The sequence below is a fragment of the Rhinolophus sinicus genome, linkage group LG01, assembly GCF_036562045.2.
Source record: "Rhinolophus sinicus isolate RSC01 linkage group LG01, ASM3656204v1, whole genome shotgun sequence".
NCBI classification, from domain to species: domain Eukaryota; kingdom Metazoa; phylum Chordata; class Mammalia; order Chiroptera; family Rhinolophidae; genus Rhinolophus; species Rhinolophus sinicus.
Genome location: NC_133751.1, coordinates 168,578,677 through 168,596,908, shown reverse-complemented (window position 1 = coordinate 168,596,908; position 18,232 = coordinate 168,578,677). Strand labels below are relative to the sequence as shown.

General features: G+C 38.5%; 1 protein-coding gene across 3 annotated transcripts in view; it reads right to left on the bottom strand.

The window, feature by feature from the left end:
* Window positions 1-17,880, bottom strand: part of ITGAV (integrin subunit alpha V) — a 76,726-nt gene extending 58,846 nt beyond the window's left edge. For 2 of the 3 annotated variants that reach the window (XM_019754499.2, XM_019754500.2), the window contains exons 1-2: window positions 17,426-17,880; window positions 5,169-5,299 (exon numbers count right to left, since the gene is read on the bottom strand). In XM_019754499.2, coding sequence (XP_019610058.1) covers window positions 5,169-5,299; window positions 17,426-17,610 — 316 coding nt within the window. In that variant the 5' untranslated portion in view covers window positions 17,611-17,880. The remainder of the gene's footprint in view (window positions 1-5,168; window positions 5,300-17,425) is intronic. The other variant, XM_019754498.2, reaches the window with a different exon arrangement.
* Window positions 17,881-18,232: the final 352 nt, after the last annotated feature.

Genomic DNA, 18,232 nt, shown 5'->3' with positions numbered 1-18,232 from the left:
ATCGCCTCAGCTTGGGGGGTGGACAAGGCTCATAATACCAGCATGGGTCAGGGAGCTGTGTCCTACACAACTAGACTGAGAAATGACAGCTTGAACCAGAGTGGGGGGTGTGGGGGAGGCAGATGAAGGGGGGAAAAAAAAAGGTTAGGAGAAATAAGAGGACAACAGTTTCCAACAAAGAGCAGAGACTTCAAATAAGAAAGGAATGGACAATGTGATGAACTGTGAAAGAGATCTTAAATAAGATGAGGGATCAGAATTGTCCACTAAAGTAGGTGGCCACTAGCGATTTCAGTGAGGGCCATTGTTGGGTTGGGGTTAGGTGGCTGCCAGACTAAAATAGATAAAGAAATAGATAAACTTGGGAAGTAATGAAGAGAAGCATAGCATGCAATATCCTGGAAGTGAAGAAAAGGAGAAAGGAAAATGACTAAGAGAAGACATGTTCCAGAGAAAGCTGTTCTGATTAATTTTTCAGGTAAAAAAAAATTTAAGCATGTTTGCAAGTTAAAAAAAAAGGAAAGGACAAATGTACAACAGGAACATAAAGATAAATGAAGGAACAGGCAGTGTCCCCGAGAAGGGAGTAAATCATAACAATATAACAGCTTATATTTATGGAGCGATTGCAATGTGCCTGTCCCTGTACTAGTAAGCACTTCACATGTCTTAACGGATAATCAGCTCACTTGGTTTAAGGCATACCTATGGAGCAGGTCTGATGGTGGTAACCTGTGAACGGTAAACTGCTGGTAAATGGCAGGGCCAGGGTTTGAGCAATAGGCAGTTTAGCTCTAGAAACCACACTTACCCATTTAGCTACAATCTTTCTTGGGAGAGATATATCTCAAGACTAAGATAAGGGAAAGAAAGAGAGAAAAGCCACTCTCTTGAGATAATGGAAAAGATAAAAGACAGCTGTGGTGCAGAGAGTTTGTGTGTTTGCGTTAAGATGGGATAAGGGTTCCTAGGAACACAGGTGTGAGGCAAGTTCTGGTGGACGCTGTAAGTTTTAAGCATTTCCTCCATAAAGTCAAGACGCAATCTAATGGTGCTATTTCTAGAAAATACATTCTCAAGACTAGAATATTGGAATCTATATTGTACTCTTTTTTAAATTCAAACAGAATTTAGATAAAAATTCTAATGTAAGAAATGGAATCTTAATTTGTATCTTCTTTTCATAAGAGAAGTCTAAGAAGTTATACAAAATAGTTACAAAATAGCATAAGCAAGGACACAAGAGAACAGAACAACAAAAAAAAAAATATATATATATGTACATGTATAACTAAAGGACTTTATTTCTTCACCATAGAAAAATCTTCTATCATTCATTCATTCATTCATTCATTCATTCATGCATGCATTCATCTATTCAATTTATTGGGCACTACTTGTGCCAGGCACAGGGTACTGTCTAGGCCCAGGGATTTTGTAAATCAACAAGACAGATGAAAAACTATCCTCCTGGAACATATATCCTATTTGAGAAAGAGACATTAACTAAAACTAAATAACATACAGCAGTGTGATTACTGTAGTGAAAAATAAAACAGAGAACAGGATGGAGGCACTAAGTGGGAAAGACACAACTGCAGTTTTTAATAAGATAGTCACAGCATTACTGAGATGACTTTTGAGTCATTTCAAAGGTGGTGGCGGAGGTGGGACCCAATGTACATCTGGGGGAACAATGATCCAGGCAGAGCAAAGGTGAGGTGGGAATGTGCCCTCTGTGTTTAAAAGCCACTGCAAAGAGACCCAATGAGGCTGGGAGAGAGTGAAGGACGGGAGAATAGTAGATGAAGGTAAAGACAGAAATAGTGGGCTGGAATACTCAGAGTGCTCTCGGTCTCGGATGGGAGGATATTAGTGGAATGTGAGCTGGAATGTTATAATATGAGTATTTTAAATGGATCCCTCCGGCTGCTGTAGAGAGCAAACAATCAGTGGGTATGCAGGGCAGAGGTGAAAAGAACAGGTGAGCCAGCTCTCTTCAGCTGCCCCTCAGGTCTCCTCTTCGCTGTTCTCCACCCTGCTCTTTGCCTAGGATGCTGACCAGTATGAACTCAGGGGCTGCCGTGCCTGTGGGCTTCCACTGGATTTAGCCAGTGGGGAGCAGGTACAGAGGGTCAGAAGGAGGAAGGAGAGTGAGATCAGGGTTCTATTCCCATGCTCCTCCCTCTCGGTCCTTCAGCTGGCTACTGCCCTCTGACAAAAGCCGCAGCTCCTTCCCCTAGTCCTCTTGTGGATTCCGATCTGTGAGACCCTACACAATCTTTTGTAAATAGTACTTTTACTAAAAACTTCTCAAAATATCCCAGTTTAAGTGTTCCATCTCTTTCCTGGCAGTACTCTTAACTAATTCAGGAGTCTAGGGCAACAGTCCAGGTGAGAGACAATGGTGGCTTGGATCAGGATGTTAGCAGCGGAATGACAAGAAGCAGTTAGATTTTGACTTGCCGACAGATTTAAGGTCAAACATGACCCCAGATTTTCTCCTAAACAACCAAAAGGACAGAGTGCTGTCAACTGAGATTCATTTTTTAAATTCACAAATCAATATAAGATAAGTGCAAATACATTAAAAGAAGCTCACAGGAAAAGGAATACTGTGGCTTACAAATACAAAGACACAGTCTTACTGTTAATTAAAGGGATGCATATTAATAAAACAATATAATAATACTATAACAATACAAAACTGACAAAGATAAAATAATATGGTGATAAACGTTACTGGCATAGGCGTCAGAAAATATAATTACAGAAGTGTAAACTTTTGTGAAGAATAATTTGCAGTATCTATCAAAACTTTAAATATACAAATACGTTGATCTAAAAATCTCCTGCTAGGACTTTATCCTACAGACATACTCACACATTTGCACAAATACCTGTGCAAAAGCTTTTCACAGCAGTGTTTATAATAATAAATAGACTGGAAACAACTTAAGTGTCCATCAATAGGAAATACAGTAAAGTAAATTGGGCTACATATACAATAGAATACTATCAGTGATATGCAAAGAGTAAGGTAAATATGTTGATATGGAAAGATCTACAAGAGATTTATATTGTGAGGTATGGGGTAGGGATGGGGTGAGTCAGGTGCCTAACAGTATATTTACTATATTCCTACTTGTGAGTTGCCTTTTTTTTTTGTAAGAGTAACAAAACTCGAGAAGGAACAAAGAAATTGTTTAGAGTAATTGCCTCTGAAAAGGCTGATGTGAGAAAGTCCTATTTTTCATTGTATACCTTTTCGAACTGTTTGTAAATTTTTCTACCAAGGGTATATATTACTTTTTCAATAAACAAAATATTATATAAAGCTAAATTTCAAAAAAGACCAGCAATAAATTATCTTGCACTGCACAAAAATCTATGGTGCTGGATACAGAAATTTATCTAAGCAATTGAACCTATCAAAACTGGATTACAGTTTCATCTTATTAGCATTCATATTTTGTTAGAAGATATAAATGCCCTGACCCATCGTATTCTGTACCACAGGTATTTCTCAACTTGTGGTAAACATGAGCCTTGGGGTTTTCCAAATATCAGCCATATATGGAAGACACAACAGGGCTTAATGTAGATGGTTTTAAATGGAAAAAAATAAACATGTGACCTGATTCCTATTAAAAGTTGACTAACACTCATTATGGCACTGGTCACAATGTCAAATGGAATAGTCCGGTCATAATTCCTGTTTCACTGACATCATAATTTCCAAAATGAATAGATTTTAGAACTAGTAGGAAGTAAAAATATGGAAAAAGGTTAATTTTCTTCTGACTTAAAATATTCTATCAAAGCCAGCAAACCAGAATCATTTAAAACAAAACAAAACCGTAAAACTATTATACCAGAAAAACGTCATACTATTTCTTTGAGGATTCTCTAAGCTTTCACAAATATACATACATATCTCAATATACAGATGTGTATAGGATTATATATATTTTATATCACTGATGTATTTTGCCGTGTATAACATGTACTTTTTTGCCCAAGTTTGTGAGGGAAAAATAAGGATGTGCAATATATATGGGTAGTACTAATTCCATATCTATATACATGTTTTTAATTCTTTTATTTATTCTGATGAGTGTAACTCTAGAAATCAATAACAATATCTGTATGCAAAATAATACCCTGGAATACGATAATCGGTTTTGTAGAACTTACAACGAACTTGCAACAATGAAGAATTCTTGGCCTTCTATGATGCATAAATATCACAATTTTTTTACGGGTACATAACATTTCTTGTACCTTGTATCTGTTCTTGTGTTTTGTAGTTACTTGCTATATAAAATGTCTTGTATCATAATATATTAAAAAATAAATCCTAAAATTCCTTTATAATACAAAAAACAAGGACCTAAATGAAAACAAATAAAAATTTGAATTAAAAAATTAAAACAAAAGGTATTTTTCCCTGAAAGATTGGGCCAAAAACATGGGTGTGTATTACACACATGAGCGCATTATACATAGCAAAATACAGTAAGTTATTTCTTGTTTCCCATTTTCCTTATGTAATTTTTCTCCTTACTAGCATAATCCTGACACTAAAATTTGTCTCTATAAATAAAATTTTAATGTTATCAGAACCATACTACATAACATTCCCAATAAATTTTGGATAAGAATTTTTTTTAAGTCAATCAGATCTACTGGAATGTGAAAGATTCCTCAACTGGTTTTGGTAGCACAATCCCAAGCTTAGGTATATTCATAATTAGAGAGATGATCTTCTACAGTTGCCAATGAGTCACGCTTCAGTTTTGCCAACAGAGAAAGGACAAAAGGCCTTGCTGTATGTATCTCTGAGCTCCCTCTTCTCAGACGATGTGCAAAAACATTTCATTAGATTTTCCCCAGATTTCTGCATATTGACACCATCAGTTTAAAGTTGAAGACATCCAAAGCAATGAAAATGCAATGTATTTTTAATGCTTTTATATGCCACAAAACTGCAGGGGAAAAAAAACATATAATAAATCATTTGTGTATAACTTTCTCAGGAGATCTGAAGCGCTTATTATATATGTTATTTTACTAAATGTTTATATTTAAGCTAAAGCTTTCAAATATTAAGTGATACTAAAAAAATCAAATGACTTAGGAAAAGGGACCACTGCATCAACATTTACCTGTTGCATCAAATTCAATTGGCTGGCACCCACGGTGGGAAGACCAATCACACTTGAGGACTTGCCCTCCTTCCACAATTCCAGGCTGGGTAGTGTTTGCTTTGGGTGCTCCCACCAGAAGAAACATCCTGCTAAAATACAAAAGGCAAAATAAGACTTTAAATGGCAGCAAGCATAAACAATATCTTACAATTTAGGAAAAACAATCATTTTCTTGATATTATCCACAAATTTTTTTTTAACTATTCACTGAGGGCATAATCTTCATTATTCATTGGGTGCTCTCTTACATACATTATTCAATATAGTTTATTCATCCTAGTAATATATTATAAGGCAACTTCAGGGTTACATGTCATTTAAAAATTTATACTGGACAAATTTAAATATGTATAGACTATATGTCAATTATATCTCATTACAGCTACTGAAAAAAGGTACACTGGCTAGAGTCAGGAAAGTTTTGTTTTGATTGTGTGTGTGTGTGTGTGTGTGTGTGTGTGTGTGTATGGTTTGCTATCCACTTTCTATAGCCTGAATGATGAATGAAAAATAATTATTCTAAATAAATTATTCTAAAGCATGATAGTTCTAAATATTATTATTTTTCCATTTGGAAAACTTATTTTGGTATAGTACTGTACTTCAATTTTTTTTTGAAATAGTGAGTAACAAATTTCTTTTCAGAAAATTAATATAAGCAATCCCATGTCAAATAGGATCACTATTCAATTTCTTATCAGGGTAAAATTCAGGAAGATAAAATAATCAGGAGTTCAATTTTTAAGTAAAAGAGATCTTTTCTTTAGTTCTTCACTATTTTGGATAAAAACAGGGCTTTATAATAGTTTCACAAGTCCAGTGACCAAAAGTAACCTCACAGGGTGATCTGATTATAAATTCCTAACTGGGCAGGTCATGGTGGGTAGTCACACCCTGGGTATATAACTTCTTTAATAAAAGGTTTATCTTTGCCTTAAGCAAAACCTGTCCATTGTCTTTGTGTATCTAGGTTAACACACCTTGGAAACGCCTCTTTTCAGACCCCACAGATGTGAAACCACCCTCAAGAGAGCACACAATCTTGTTAACTATACTGTAATCCAATCTCAGCCTTGCTTTCTCCCCCTTCATGTAATCTTCTTTATGTTCCCTCCTGAATTCAAAATGCATAAAAGAAATTGCCAACTGCCATTCTAGGAAGCATTTTAGTCTGTTGAGATCTTGCTTCCAGGAGTATCCTCTGTTTGGCTCAAATAAATATAAAAATTCTCTATAGTCTAGGACATTCTTATGTCTAACAGTCTTAAATATGGAATGCAATCATTTTAAAATTTGTCAATTTCAATTTTTTTATTTCACATGGGTGGTATCTCCCAAATTATGTTTATAGACTGTTCAGGAGCTGGTTGCATGAATTGCTGTGTTACAGGAAATCTGCTCTCTGACACAAATCTGAAAACTCCATACTCAAAATGCGGACAAAACTCCCAATCAAACCACACCCTATTTCATAAAGCTTTATGCAGTCATATTTGGCATCAGTAAAACACCAATGCTGGCAATCTCTCATCACAGCCAAATGACTCTGGGTAAGAAAGCAACTTAGTTTTCATTTAACAAGAACCTTTTATAAGAAAAAAACTTAGGCTATTAATAAAACAGCCTTCACCCCTGTGAATAACAGAGTAACTCAGTGTCATCACACCCTCTTTTTCTACAGCAGAGATGGCTAACAGCTTAATTTTGTGTGTATGTATATGAAGTTTTTCATTTTAATGGGTAAAAAATTTGACCACAAAATTTCCCCTCTTCATCTGAATTAACTGAGTTTTGGTGCACAATGGTGAAAAAGAACATTTCAGACAAGTGTACTTGTCAGGGTCTATACCTGAAAAGGAGTAGGGACATTCTTGCCATAGTCCTAATAAGCGTAATACAAGCACAGGTATACATATGACTTTAGTGATGTGGGAAACGGTCATGTTCCAGCTCAGGACAGGAGAGCTGGTTCTCAGAATTTGCCTAAAAGTCTAGAAGCAAAATTCACTTCTGGACTGGCATCACATAACACGTTATACAATCCTTTTATAACTTTTTGTCAAAGCTATTCTTCCCACTTTACAATAAATTACTTCCTTGAATGTGGGGAACTCTAATTCATCTTTGTACCTGCTACCTAATAATCACTCCAGAAAAGCTTTTTTTTAAACTGACAGCTGAGCAGCAAGTGAATTTGATAGCTTTAGGTCTTAAACTTAACATAGTCATATATAAATAAGCCATTTCCATTATTCCCTACCCCCTAGCAGGCAGAAATCATCTCCTATTAAACATCCAATTATTTAAATTATCTGTAAAATAATTTTCTTTATTTTTGATTTCAGATCTTTTCTTTCCTTGGCCCTATAAGACAGAGAAGGCGGAGAAGTTATTAGGGGACTGAGTTCTGAATGAGAACTGCGTTTTTTTGGCAGCACATAGCTTGAGTTCCTTGGATAAGACCAAGAACAAGGCTGCTGCTTTTCATCAGATCATTTGCACATTATAGGCATGAAATGATGGTAATTAGATGTATAATATAAGTGTTTATTAAGTTTTCCTAAGCATACCTTCATGTGCAGTCTTGCACATTGGTGAAATACTACAGAAATGGTAGACTAATATAAGAGGAATGTGTGAGCACTGTCAGTTCCTAAGTGCTAAGTTAATGAGGGAACAGACGTTGAGGAACAGAGTTCTTTGTCTAAAATATCAACATGTTATTTAAGTTACTTTTAAGGGTATAATAGAAAACTTTTAAAAGAGAAAAGCCTGCTAATGTTTTGGGAGGGTGAATTTTATGTCTTTTTTTTTTTTTTTTTGCCACAATAACAACAAACAAAGCCTGAAGCACTTTATAAAAACGAAATAATTGTTCATTGAAGTTAAACTAAGAATGTCTGGTGAATATCTACAACAGCTTAATTAGGATAAGAGAAGTGACAGACCAGAAAAAAATATCTGCAATACAAGCAGCACTGTCTGACACACAGTTTGGGACTGAATGCTACAAATCATTATATAAATCAATTGTGAAAGTCATTTTAAATCTCTGAGTCTCAGTTTCCTCTTCCACAGAGGAATAGAGATAACCATGCCCACTGTAGTTACCTAAAAAATAAATTTTCTGAAGATGGAATAGTATGAATAGCTTTTCCATATAAACAGACAAAAGCAAACTAAGAGAAATCTGTAAATATTATAGAAATACAAGATGACTGCATCGGAACTAAAATTAACAATTAATAAAATACTCCCTAATAAAGTAGGAAATATGGAAGTTAAAATCTGTTTTTAAAAGGGGCTTTTCTTTCCTTAGTTCTCTTGAAGGGCTATTAACTAACTCAAATGCAAGAACTCATGGAGAAAAAAAGAAAAAGAAGGGTAGGAAATAGTTGGCTTGCAACATTTCCTGACAATGGTGAAAAGCTGGGGAAGATACACAGGATTAGTTGAGGCTCACAGAGATTTCACTGGTTAGCAGAGAAATTCTGACGCTCAGCAATTTAGTTTCTTTGCCGGCAACTTTCTCCTGACAGACTCCAAAACGTTTGCCCAAGAACAATATCAGGATCCCCATCCTCACCATTCTTTTTAAATGACTTGAGACATTTCCAATAAATGACTTGGAAAATTAAAGTGTACATATATGAGCAGTCTGTTAATATCAAGCCTGGAAATTCTAAAAGATAAAAGGCAAAGTGTATGATCGGTGTGTGTGTGTGGGGGGGGGTGGAAGACAGAGGAAGGGAAGGGGAGGGGCAGAATGATGGAGGGCAAGAGAGGGAAGGAGAGACAGACAAGAAGGTAAGTGAAACCAACCAAGAGGATGGCCTTCAAATACCCTTCCTATCCAAAATGTACTTTAAGGGCAGTTACTTCAGGGAATGTGACCTTGACTACCAAGGAGAGGCAACCAGCCAAACAATGACAAGTGCATTTTTTAAACCCTCCAAATGAACTAAATTATTTGGCTGCTTTCAGTACTGACTTCTCTCTCCAAGATAAAGCATATTTACTATGTTTGGCTGACTCTGGGTTGACCAATGAGACTTCACCAAACGGAACTTCTGAAACATTATCATATACATATATAAAAAGAAATGTGCGTAAAATTTTAACACTGAATGTTGTTTCAGAGCTGTAATTTCAGCCTTAGACTTGTTTTTCATTTAAAAAAAATGCTACAGTCAACATTTTTATGATGTAAAACAGACACAGTAACTATAAATTCTATAAATTTTCCCTTCTCTTTTATAATGTCCTATAAATATTGGGCCTTAATCAGGAGTAATCTACATAGTATTTGCTCTCTAAATAATAAGGCTAGAGTTTATGGATGTATATTATTTACGACAAGAAAAAAAGAACCAATACAGCAACACTAAAGTTCATGAAAATAAGCCAGCACCATTTCATAAAGAGTTGTGAAGATAGTTGCAATGATGATGGGAGAAATGGGACATGAATTTTTAAAAGACTGGGACAGACTGAAAGGGGCTTTCATTCAGATTTAGCAGTTTGGGTTTTCTCTCTGGTCAGGGGATCACTGCTGAGGAAATTTTAGCAGCAGAATACCAGGATCAAAAGGATGTTTCAGAGCAGTCAAGATGACAGAGTAGGTAAGTGCTGTGCTTACCTTGTCTCACGATCACATCAAAATTACAACTAAACCACAGAACAACCATCATTGAGAATTGCCTTAAGTCTACCTGAACCAAAACCCTACAGCTAAGGACATACAGAAGTAACCTCGAGACTGGTCAGGAGGGGCAGAGAATGGGGAACAACTGGTCCCACACTACACGTGAGCATTAAAAGTCGGGAGGGATATCTCGGCTGTGGAAGCTCCGCCCTGAGGAGCGAGAGGTACCAGCCCCACATTAGGCTCCCCAGTGCCAAGGAGAGAAATCCCCATAATTCCTGGCTGTGAAAACCAGCAGATTGTGGCTGAGTGAGACGAGGGTTGCTGTACTCCCAGGTGCTCCTCTTAAAGGGCCCATGCACAGACTTCCTTGCTGACTGACTAACTTTCTGAGCTTCAGCTCTGGGGCAGCAGCTCAAAAGGCATCAGGGACATACAGGGAGGAACTGAGTTGTTTGGCTTCAGGACGAGGGATGGATGGGAAGCTTTCTTCCAGACAGAGGAGCTAGCGGAAATCATTCTTTGTTGAGCCCTACCCTCCTGCAATGAACAAGCAGGCAGCTGCCATATCTGAGTCTCCATTTACCTGGCTAACACTATTTGTATGCCCTGCCCAGAATGATTCCTGAAGACCCCACCACACGCAACATTCAGGCACACCTAAGCTGCTTGTAGTGCCTTTTTCGTATAAACAGCTTGTCTTGGCTCATGGTACAGACTTTACTAAAATTTCTCAAAAGTTCCCAAAATGCAAACAAGCAACATCCGACATCAGTGTGTCCCATACCCCAAGCCTGGCATTAGCAACAGCTGGCCCCAGTTCACGGTTTGGCTTCTCAAGGTTACTCCAAGCCCAGCGTGGGTGGCAGCCATCTGCAGATTGCTTTGTGGCTCATTCCATGTGGCTCCAAGTAGAGCACAGGTTTGCTAGGGCCCTTCCAAGAAGACCCCAGGACTGACATGCCCAGTTGCCAGCTTGAGACCCAGCAAGAGCATCACCTGGCCACCTTCCAGGATGACACACCCAAAGGGCATACTGGGTAGGCACCAGGGCCCTGATAAAGCAAATGCTGCTCTGCAGGTTTAGCCCCTGCACAACAGTTCTTCCACTGTAATCACAGCCAGTCCTCACAACCAATCAGCCCAAGATCAATCCCTCCCATTTACTTGCAAACAGCAACCACAACTACAACAGGAGGGCATGCACAATCCACACAAGGGACACACCTGGTCAGGTGACCAGGAAGAGGGTGTCACTGAACCCCACAGTACACCTACTACATAAGGCCACTTTACTAAGACCAGGAGACATAGCAGCCCTACCTAATACATAGAAACAAATACAGCGGTACCTCAGTTTTCAAATGTCTCTGTTGACAAGCATTTCAATTTACGAATGCCATAAATTTTATGGATCTATGGTATCATTAGGTAGTAAAATTCATGCTAACTTCACAATTTTGGGGGTTGATTTTAAAGGTCTGGAATAAATTAATCCATTTTGCATTACTTTCTATGGGGAAACTGTGCCTTGGTTTTTGAACGTTTCAGAACTCGAACGCTCTTCTGGAATGGATTATGTTGGAAAACCGAGGTACCTCTGTACAGGGAGGCAGCCAAAATGGCAAGACAAAGAAACATGTCCCAAATGAAAGACCAAAACAAAGCTCCAGAGAAAGAACTAAACAAAATGGAGACAAGCAATCTACCAGATGCAGAGTTCAAAACACTGGTTATAAGGATGCTCAATGATCTCAGGGACAACTTCAACAAAGAGATACGAAACATAAAAATAAAGATAGAAAACATAAAAAGAACCAGTCAGAAATGAAGAATATAATAACTGAAATGAAGACTACATTATAGAGAATCAACAGAATATATGAAGCAGAAGACTGAATCAGTGATTTAGAAAATAAGGTAGCAGAAAACACCCAAACATAACAGCCAAAAGAAAAAAGAATCCAAAAAAAATGAGGAAAGTTTAAGGGGCCTCTGGGACATCAAGCATACCAATATTCATATCATAGGGGTACCAAAAGGAGAAGACAGAGAGCAATGAATTGAAAACCTATTTGAAGAAATAATGACAGAAACTTCCCAAACCTGGTGAAGGAAATAAATACACAAACCCAGGAAATTCAGAGACACCCAAACAAGATGAACCCAAAGAGGCCCACACCAAAACCTATCGCAATTAATATGCCTGAGGCTAAAGACAAAGAAAGAATCACAAAGCAGCAAAAGAAAAGTAATTAGTTACCTACAGGGGAGCTCCCATAAGACTATCAGCTGATTTCTCAACAGAAACTTTGCAGGCCAGAAGGGACTGGCAGGCAATAATTCAGCGACGAAAGGCAAGGACCTACAACCAAGCTTACTCTACCCAGCAAAGCTACCATTTAAAATTGAAGGGCAGATGAAGAGATTCCCAGACAAGAAAAAGCTAAATGAGTTCATCAACACAAAACCAGTACAGTGGTACCTTGGTTTTCAAACGTCTCCATTGATGAACATTTCAGTTTATGAATGCCATAAATTTTATGGATCTATGGTATCATTAGATAGTAAAATTCATGCTAAATTTGCAGTTTTAGGGGTTGGTTTTAAAGGTCTGGAATGAATTGATCTATTTTGCATTACTTTCTATGGGGAAACCGTGCCTCGGTTTTCAAAATGGATTACGTTCGAAAACTAAGGTATCACTATATTAGAAGGAATCTTAGAGTGACTTCTTTAAGATGAAAAAATAAATAATGAAATGGCAATAACTATGTATCTATCAATAATTACCTTAAAATGTTAATCAATTAAATGCTCCAATCAAAAGTCACAGGATGACTGAATAAGAAAATAAGACCCTTACATATGCTGCCTACAAGAGACTCACTTCAGATCAAAAGACACACACAGACTGAAAGTAAAGGGATGGGAAAAAGATATTTCATGAAAATGGAAATGAAAAAAAAAAAAATCTGGGATAGCAATACTATACCACACAAAATAGGCTTTAAAACAAAGGCTATAACAAGAGACAAAGAAGGACCCAGTATTTCCACTTCTCAGTATTTATCCAAAGAAACCCAAAATGCTACTTTGAGGGGACATGTGCATCCATATGTTCACTTCAGCATTATTTACTGTATCCAAGATATGGAGGCAGCCTGGGTGTTTGTTAATGGATGAATGGATAAAGAGAAGGTGGTACATATACACAATGGAATATTTCTTGGCCATGGAAGTTCATGGGTTCTCGCCATCTGAGGTGGCATGGATGGACCCAGAGGGAATTTTGCTAAGTGAAGTATGTCAAACAGTGAAAGACAGATATAATATGTTTTCACTGATATATGGAATCTAAAGAAAATGAACAAACAAACAAAACAGAAACAAACTCATAGATATAGAGAACATTTTGATGGTTGCCAGACAGGAGTTGGCTTGTGGTCGGGTGAAAAAGGAGGAGGCAGTAAGAAGTACAAATTGGTTGTTACAAAGTAGGTATGGGGATGTAGGTTATAGCATAAGGAATTTAGTCAATAATATTGTAATAACTATGTATGGTGTCAGATGGGTACTAGATATATTGGGATGAAAAATGGGAGGAGGGTTGGGGGACAGGGCAAAAAAGGTGAAGGCATTAAGTACAAATTGGTAGTTACAAAATAGTCATGGGGATGTAAAGGATAGGAAATATAGTCAATAATATGATAATAACTATATATAGCATCAGGTGGTAAGTGGATTAGTCAGGGGGATCACTTCTTAAGTTATATAAATGTCTAACCATTATGCTGTACACCTGAAATGAATGTAAAATAATATTAAACGTCAAAAACAAAAGATGTTTCACAAAGATAAAACTATTAGAAACATGTGAGATGTTTTGCAGGTTTAAGAGCCAAATGATGGGCAAGGGGTAAGGATCTAAGTGCCACACCACACTTGCGATGACTGGGCTGAAAAAGGGCAGTCATAGAAGTGGAAAGCAGCGATGAAAGCAAGAAACATTAACAAGAAAGAATTTCTAGGACTTTCTGCCTGGTGACTAATCACTGACTAATATTAGGGGAGTGCAGTTATAATGACAAAGAAAAATAGAAAATGAGAGGGAGGAATACGACATTATTCCCAGCATGACAGAAAATGATGGCACCGTTAATAGAAACAGAGGTGCAACTGACATGTCTTGGTAAAAAAGAGTTCAGTTTTAGGCACAATAAGGTAAGATTGGGCTATTCAAGGAGAAATGATCCACAGGCTATTGGAGTATGATGTCAGAACTCAACTTTTAGATCTAAGATGCAGTCAGGACAGCAGTTTTATTTTAAAAGCTCACCAGGTGTTGCAAACAGGAAGTTAGGATTGAGAACCTCTGAATATTCTAGTGACCTCCTGTGACCAGGGCACACTCACCCACACTTTGTCTCTGGGGTATAGGAACTTGAAGTAACTGTAATTGAGGCTCCATTAGCGTTTAATAGGAGAAAAGGCAAGAATTCTAATCCAGTGTTCCGTAGTATAGCATTATTTAAAAATAAATATATATGTAAAATGAGAACTATATATAACTTGTAGTTGAATAAATAAGAAAATTGTTCAATGATTTTCTTGAAATTTTAAAATTTGAATATAAAAATGAAATGGAATTTGAATTCCATACCGTATGTTTTTTAATACCACCTTGCCCCCTACCCCACACTAACCCACTCAAACAACTAAAGACTGCAAACTTTTCTGGCCTCTGTTTCCTCATCTCTGAGAATGAGTTTATCTGCTTCCAGAATTCCCATGCTGGTTTGTGCTATAGAGTGAAAGGAGACATCATAAGTAAAAGTGCTTTGCAAATTATAAAACATCATTATTATAATTAAATGTAAAATATCATGATTATAATTAAACCTAGGGTGCAATTTTTAATTTTTCCACAAGAAAAAACATGACTTTACTTCTTGGCCTGTATATAATCTGTATATTTTATATAAGTATGGCAATATGGCCACCATAAATTAATGCATACAGGAAAAAAATATGGAAGGCTAATTTCTTAATTTTTCATAATTTTTAAATCACTACATTTGTGACTTTTTACTTCATACCTAAGACTTATTTTTAGAGGGATTTTCTTAAAGAGTCACCTTAATATTTGATAGTGCTTATTTTTCCTTCTTTGTAATAAACATTAATTCATTATTTTTCAGAATATGGAAATAATTCAATAACAATTTTCTATAACAAGAAAAATTGACATAAAACAATTCTACAGCTTGCCAAAAGTATTTAGACAGCTATAGAAACAGGAAGCAGAGGAGACTTTATTACCCTGCTTCCTCATTAATCCAGACAATCTCCCTTCAGAAGAAAGGAATCTTTAATTAGCAAACCCTTTTTTTTTTTATTGTGTGGATTTTTTTTCCTTTGGAAGTTTATGATCACACCAAATAAATTACAACAATAAATGCAGCTGGTAGTATTATAAACGGCATCCCATGTACTTTGGATTCCAACTCTTGTTAAATTTAAAAGTGCCTTTTTATAAAATTGAGCATAGCTTTGCATTAATCTTTGTTAAATCTGAAAAGCTCAATAAGTACAAACCTTTTACATATATATATTTTGTTTTAAAAAAATCTCAAAGTTGATTTCTATTTTTTAAGTTAGGCTATACCTGGAGCTCACTAGTCTATCAGTAACAAAGTTGCTGATGAAGATTTCAAAATATTATATGAAACCAAACCAAGTTCAATTTTACCTTACCTTTGAAGGCCCATGTGGGAGGTCATACAAACCTGTGAGGTCATAGTATATCCAATGACTACAATGACTAGTCAAAATCTTGTAATACAAAATAGCAACTATCTCATGCCAACAGTTCAACATTACTGCATTTTCCGCAGTTTAAGTTTATCATCTTGTATCTTTATACTACACTCAGAGGGTTGATACAGAATTAAAAGAAACATTTGCAAAACACTCCATCAACTTCGAAGTATAGAGTGCTAATTTGCTAATTTAAGTACTAACTCTTGACAAAAAACAATATATATTTTCAAAATTCTTAGAATTTCTGTACAAATTAAATCTAAAAGAGCACCCTTGGGGAAACTAAAATCTTCTGTACCATAAAAGCATACACTTAAAAATATCTGGAAACAAAAAATTTTTAAATGACAGATAGTGTTGACAAAATGATTAAATCAAATGAGAAGGCAGTAAACGTTGCCAAAAGTTAATGATTATTTTTATCATTTCGGAAAATCTGTGCTCAGGTCTCTTAGAAAGTATTTTAACTGGAAACAACAAACTAAATTGAGTTCACTACATAAAAGCAATGTCTAGTTTCCACTAACTGCTTCCAACCTATTTACTGCTGCAACTGTTACCAAAATGAATGACATTCAGCAACATCTAGAAAAACAATAAGAATAAATCCTGCTGACTGTTCTAACTGTCATGGAAAAGTATTTAGATCATCCTCAAACTAGGCACGTACGAATCAGAAAAAATGGTTCTAAGTACTGAACATCAAAATCATTATCCCTTTCCCCAAAAAAACAATACTTCAAAATATAAAGAACATTTAAACAAAAATATGTTTCTAAGAACTTAGAAAGAACTAAGGGCAGGTCTCCCTCTTGAAAAGAAAATTTAAACATCAGAAGACATCCATTGAACACTTATTAAATAGGTATTTCTAACGCTAATACGGGGGTGGGGTGGCGAGAATGATGTCAACGTTCGGTAAAGTCAGAGACAACTTTTAGTCCAATAACGACAATTACTCTATTACAAATCCTGACGGTCTTTGCACGCGAAACGTTGACAATTTGAAAACATAACTGAATTCTTAAATACTGCAGTATTCAAATGACCTGTAGTGAGTGAACACGCAGCAAACACCCTTGTTCTTTCTAAACAATGACCTAAATAATGAATCACTATAAAAAGAATAATTGACACATTCAATTCATCTGTTCACCGTCACATGTGCAAAGGTCTGACCGTCGCAGAGATAAGACACTAGGTCAGTACGGTCACTTTAGTCATCAGAATGTCTGGAAATGGAGTAAATGAGGAGAAACAGAATCAGCCAGGAAGGCGGAAAGAGTGGGGGAGGGCTTGTTTAGGGAGAGCGAAAAGGACGGGTGTTTAAGTCTGAAGCAGAAAACAACTAAAGAGAAGGCTAACTGGTACCGGAGAAAAAGAAGTTTGGAGATGAAACAGACCACATCGCGGACACTGGCAGCGGCGGCGCGCAGTCCGGCCGCACCAGCCTTTGTTGATTTCTCGCTTCCCCGGAGTTTTAAGCACAGGTCTGCTTCAACGCTCTCCCTCTCAGGAGAGGAGGAGGAAACTGGGTGGTGGGTGCTGCAGGGTTCATCTCCCCAAATATTTCATCCACCCAAAACCAAAACCACCCCCATGGGGTCGGGGGTGGGGGAGGACGGGCAGACAGACAGATGCCAGGATCGCTCCCAGAAATCTCTCTCCCTGGGGAAACGCAGTGCGGGTGAGCGCTGGGAGGGAGGGGGCCGACCCCCCTCCCCCGCTTCCAAGTGCGGCCACTTACGAAGACGCGCTGGGCACGAAGAAATCCACCGCGAAGCCGAAGTAACTTCCCTCGGGGCCGGAGTACTCGGCGGGACTGTCCACGTCTAGGTTGAAGGCGCCGCAAAAAGGCAGCAGGAATCCGGGAAGAAGGAACAGGAGGCGACGGAGGTGAAGCAGCAGCCATCGCGGCAGCGGAGAAGCCATCGCCGAAGTGCGCGCAGGGCGCCGAGCCCGGAGCCGCGGCCACCACTCCCGGAGCGCACGGAGTCCGTGGCCCGCCGCCTGCGCGCGCCGAGACTTGCCTGCCGCTCGCTTCCCCGCGAGTCCGGGACAGCTCCGGGGCGGGGGGGGCCGGAGGGCTGAGCCGCGGGGAAGTGGAGCTCGCGGCGCGCGGGGCGGGGGGCAGCAGCGCGGGAGGCCCCTCACCTCCCTGGGGCTCGGGACTGCCGGGGTGAGCGCCGCACCGCCCGCCTGAGTGCTGCGGCGGCAGGGGGAGGAGGCAGAGGAGGAGGAGGAGCCGGCCCGGGAAGCCGAGCCGCTGTGCGGGAGGAAGTGGAGGAGGAGAATAGTCCTCTATTGGGACGAGCCCTATCGCACTTCCGTGAGCGCTGTCGCCTCCTGTCCCGAGAGCGGGGAGTCTGTACCCAGGCCGCCCCAGACCCTCATAGCCCCCGTGGGCGGCAGCGCTCTTGGACAAAGGCCTCAGACCCACACTGAGAGCGGGAGGGGAGGCGGCGGAGATGGGGGGGCAAGGGGGAGGGATGATCCCTACCCGCCCGGGTCCATCGGAGTGCCAAGGGTACCCCACGTTCCCCGGTCCCGTCAG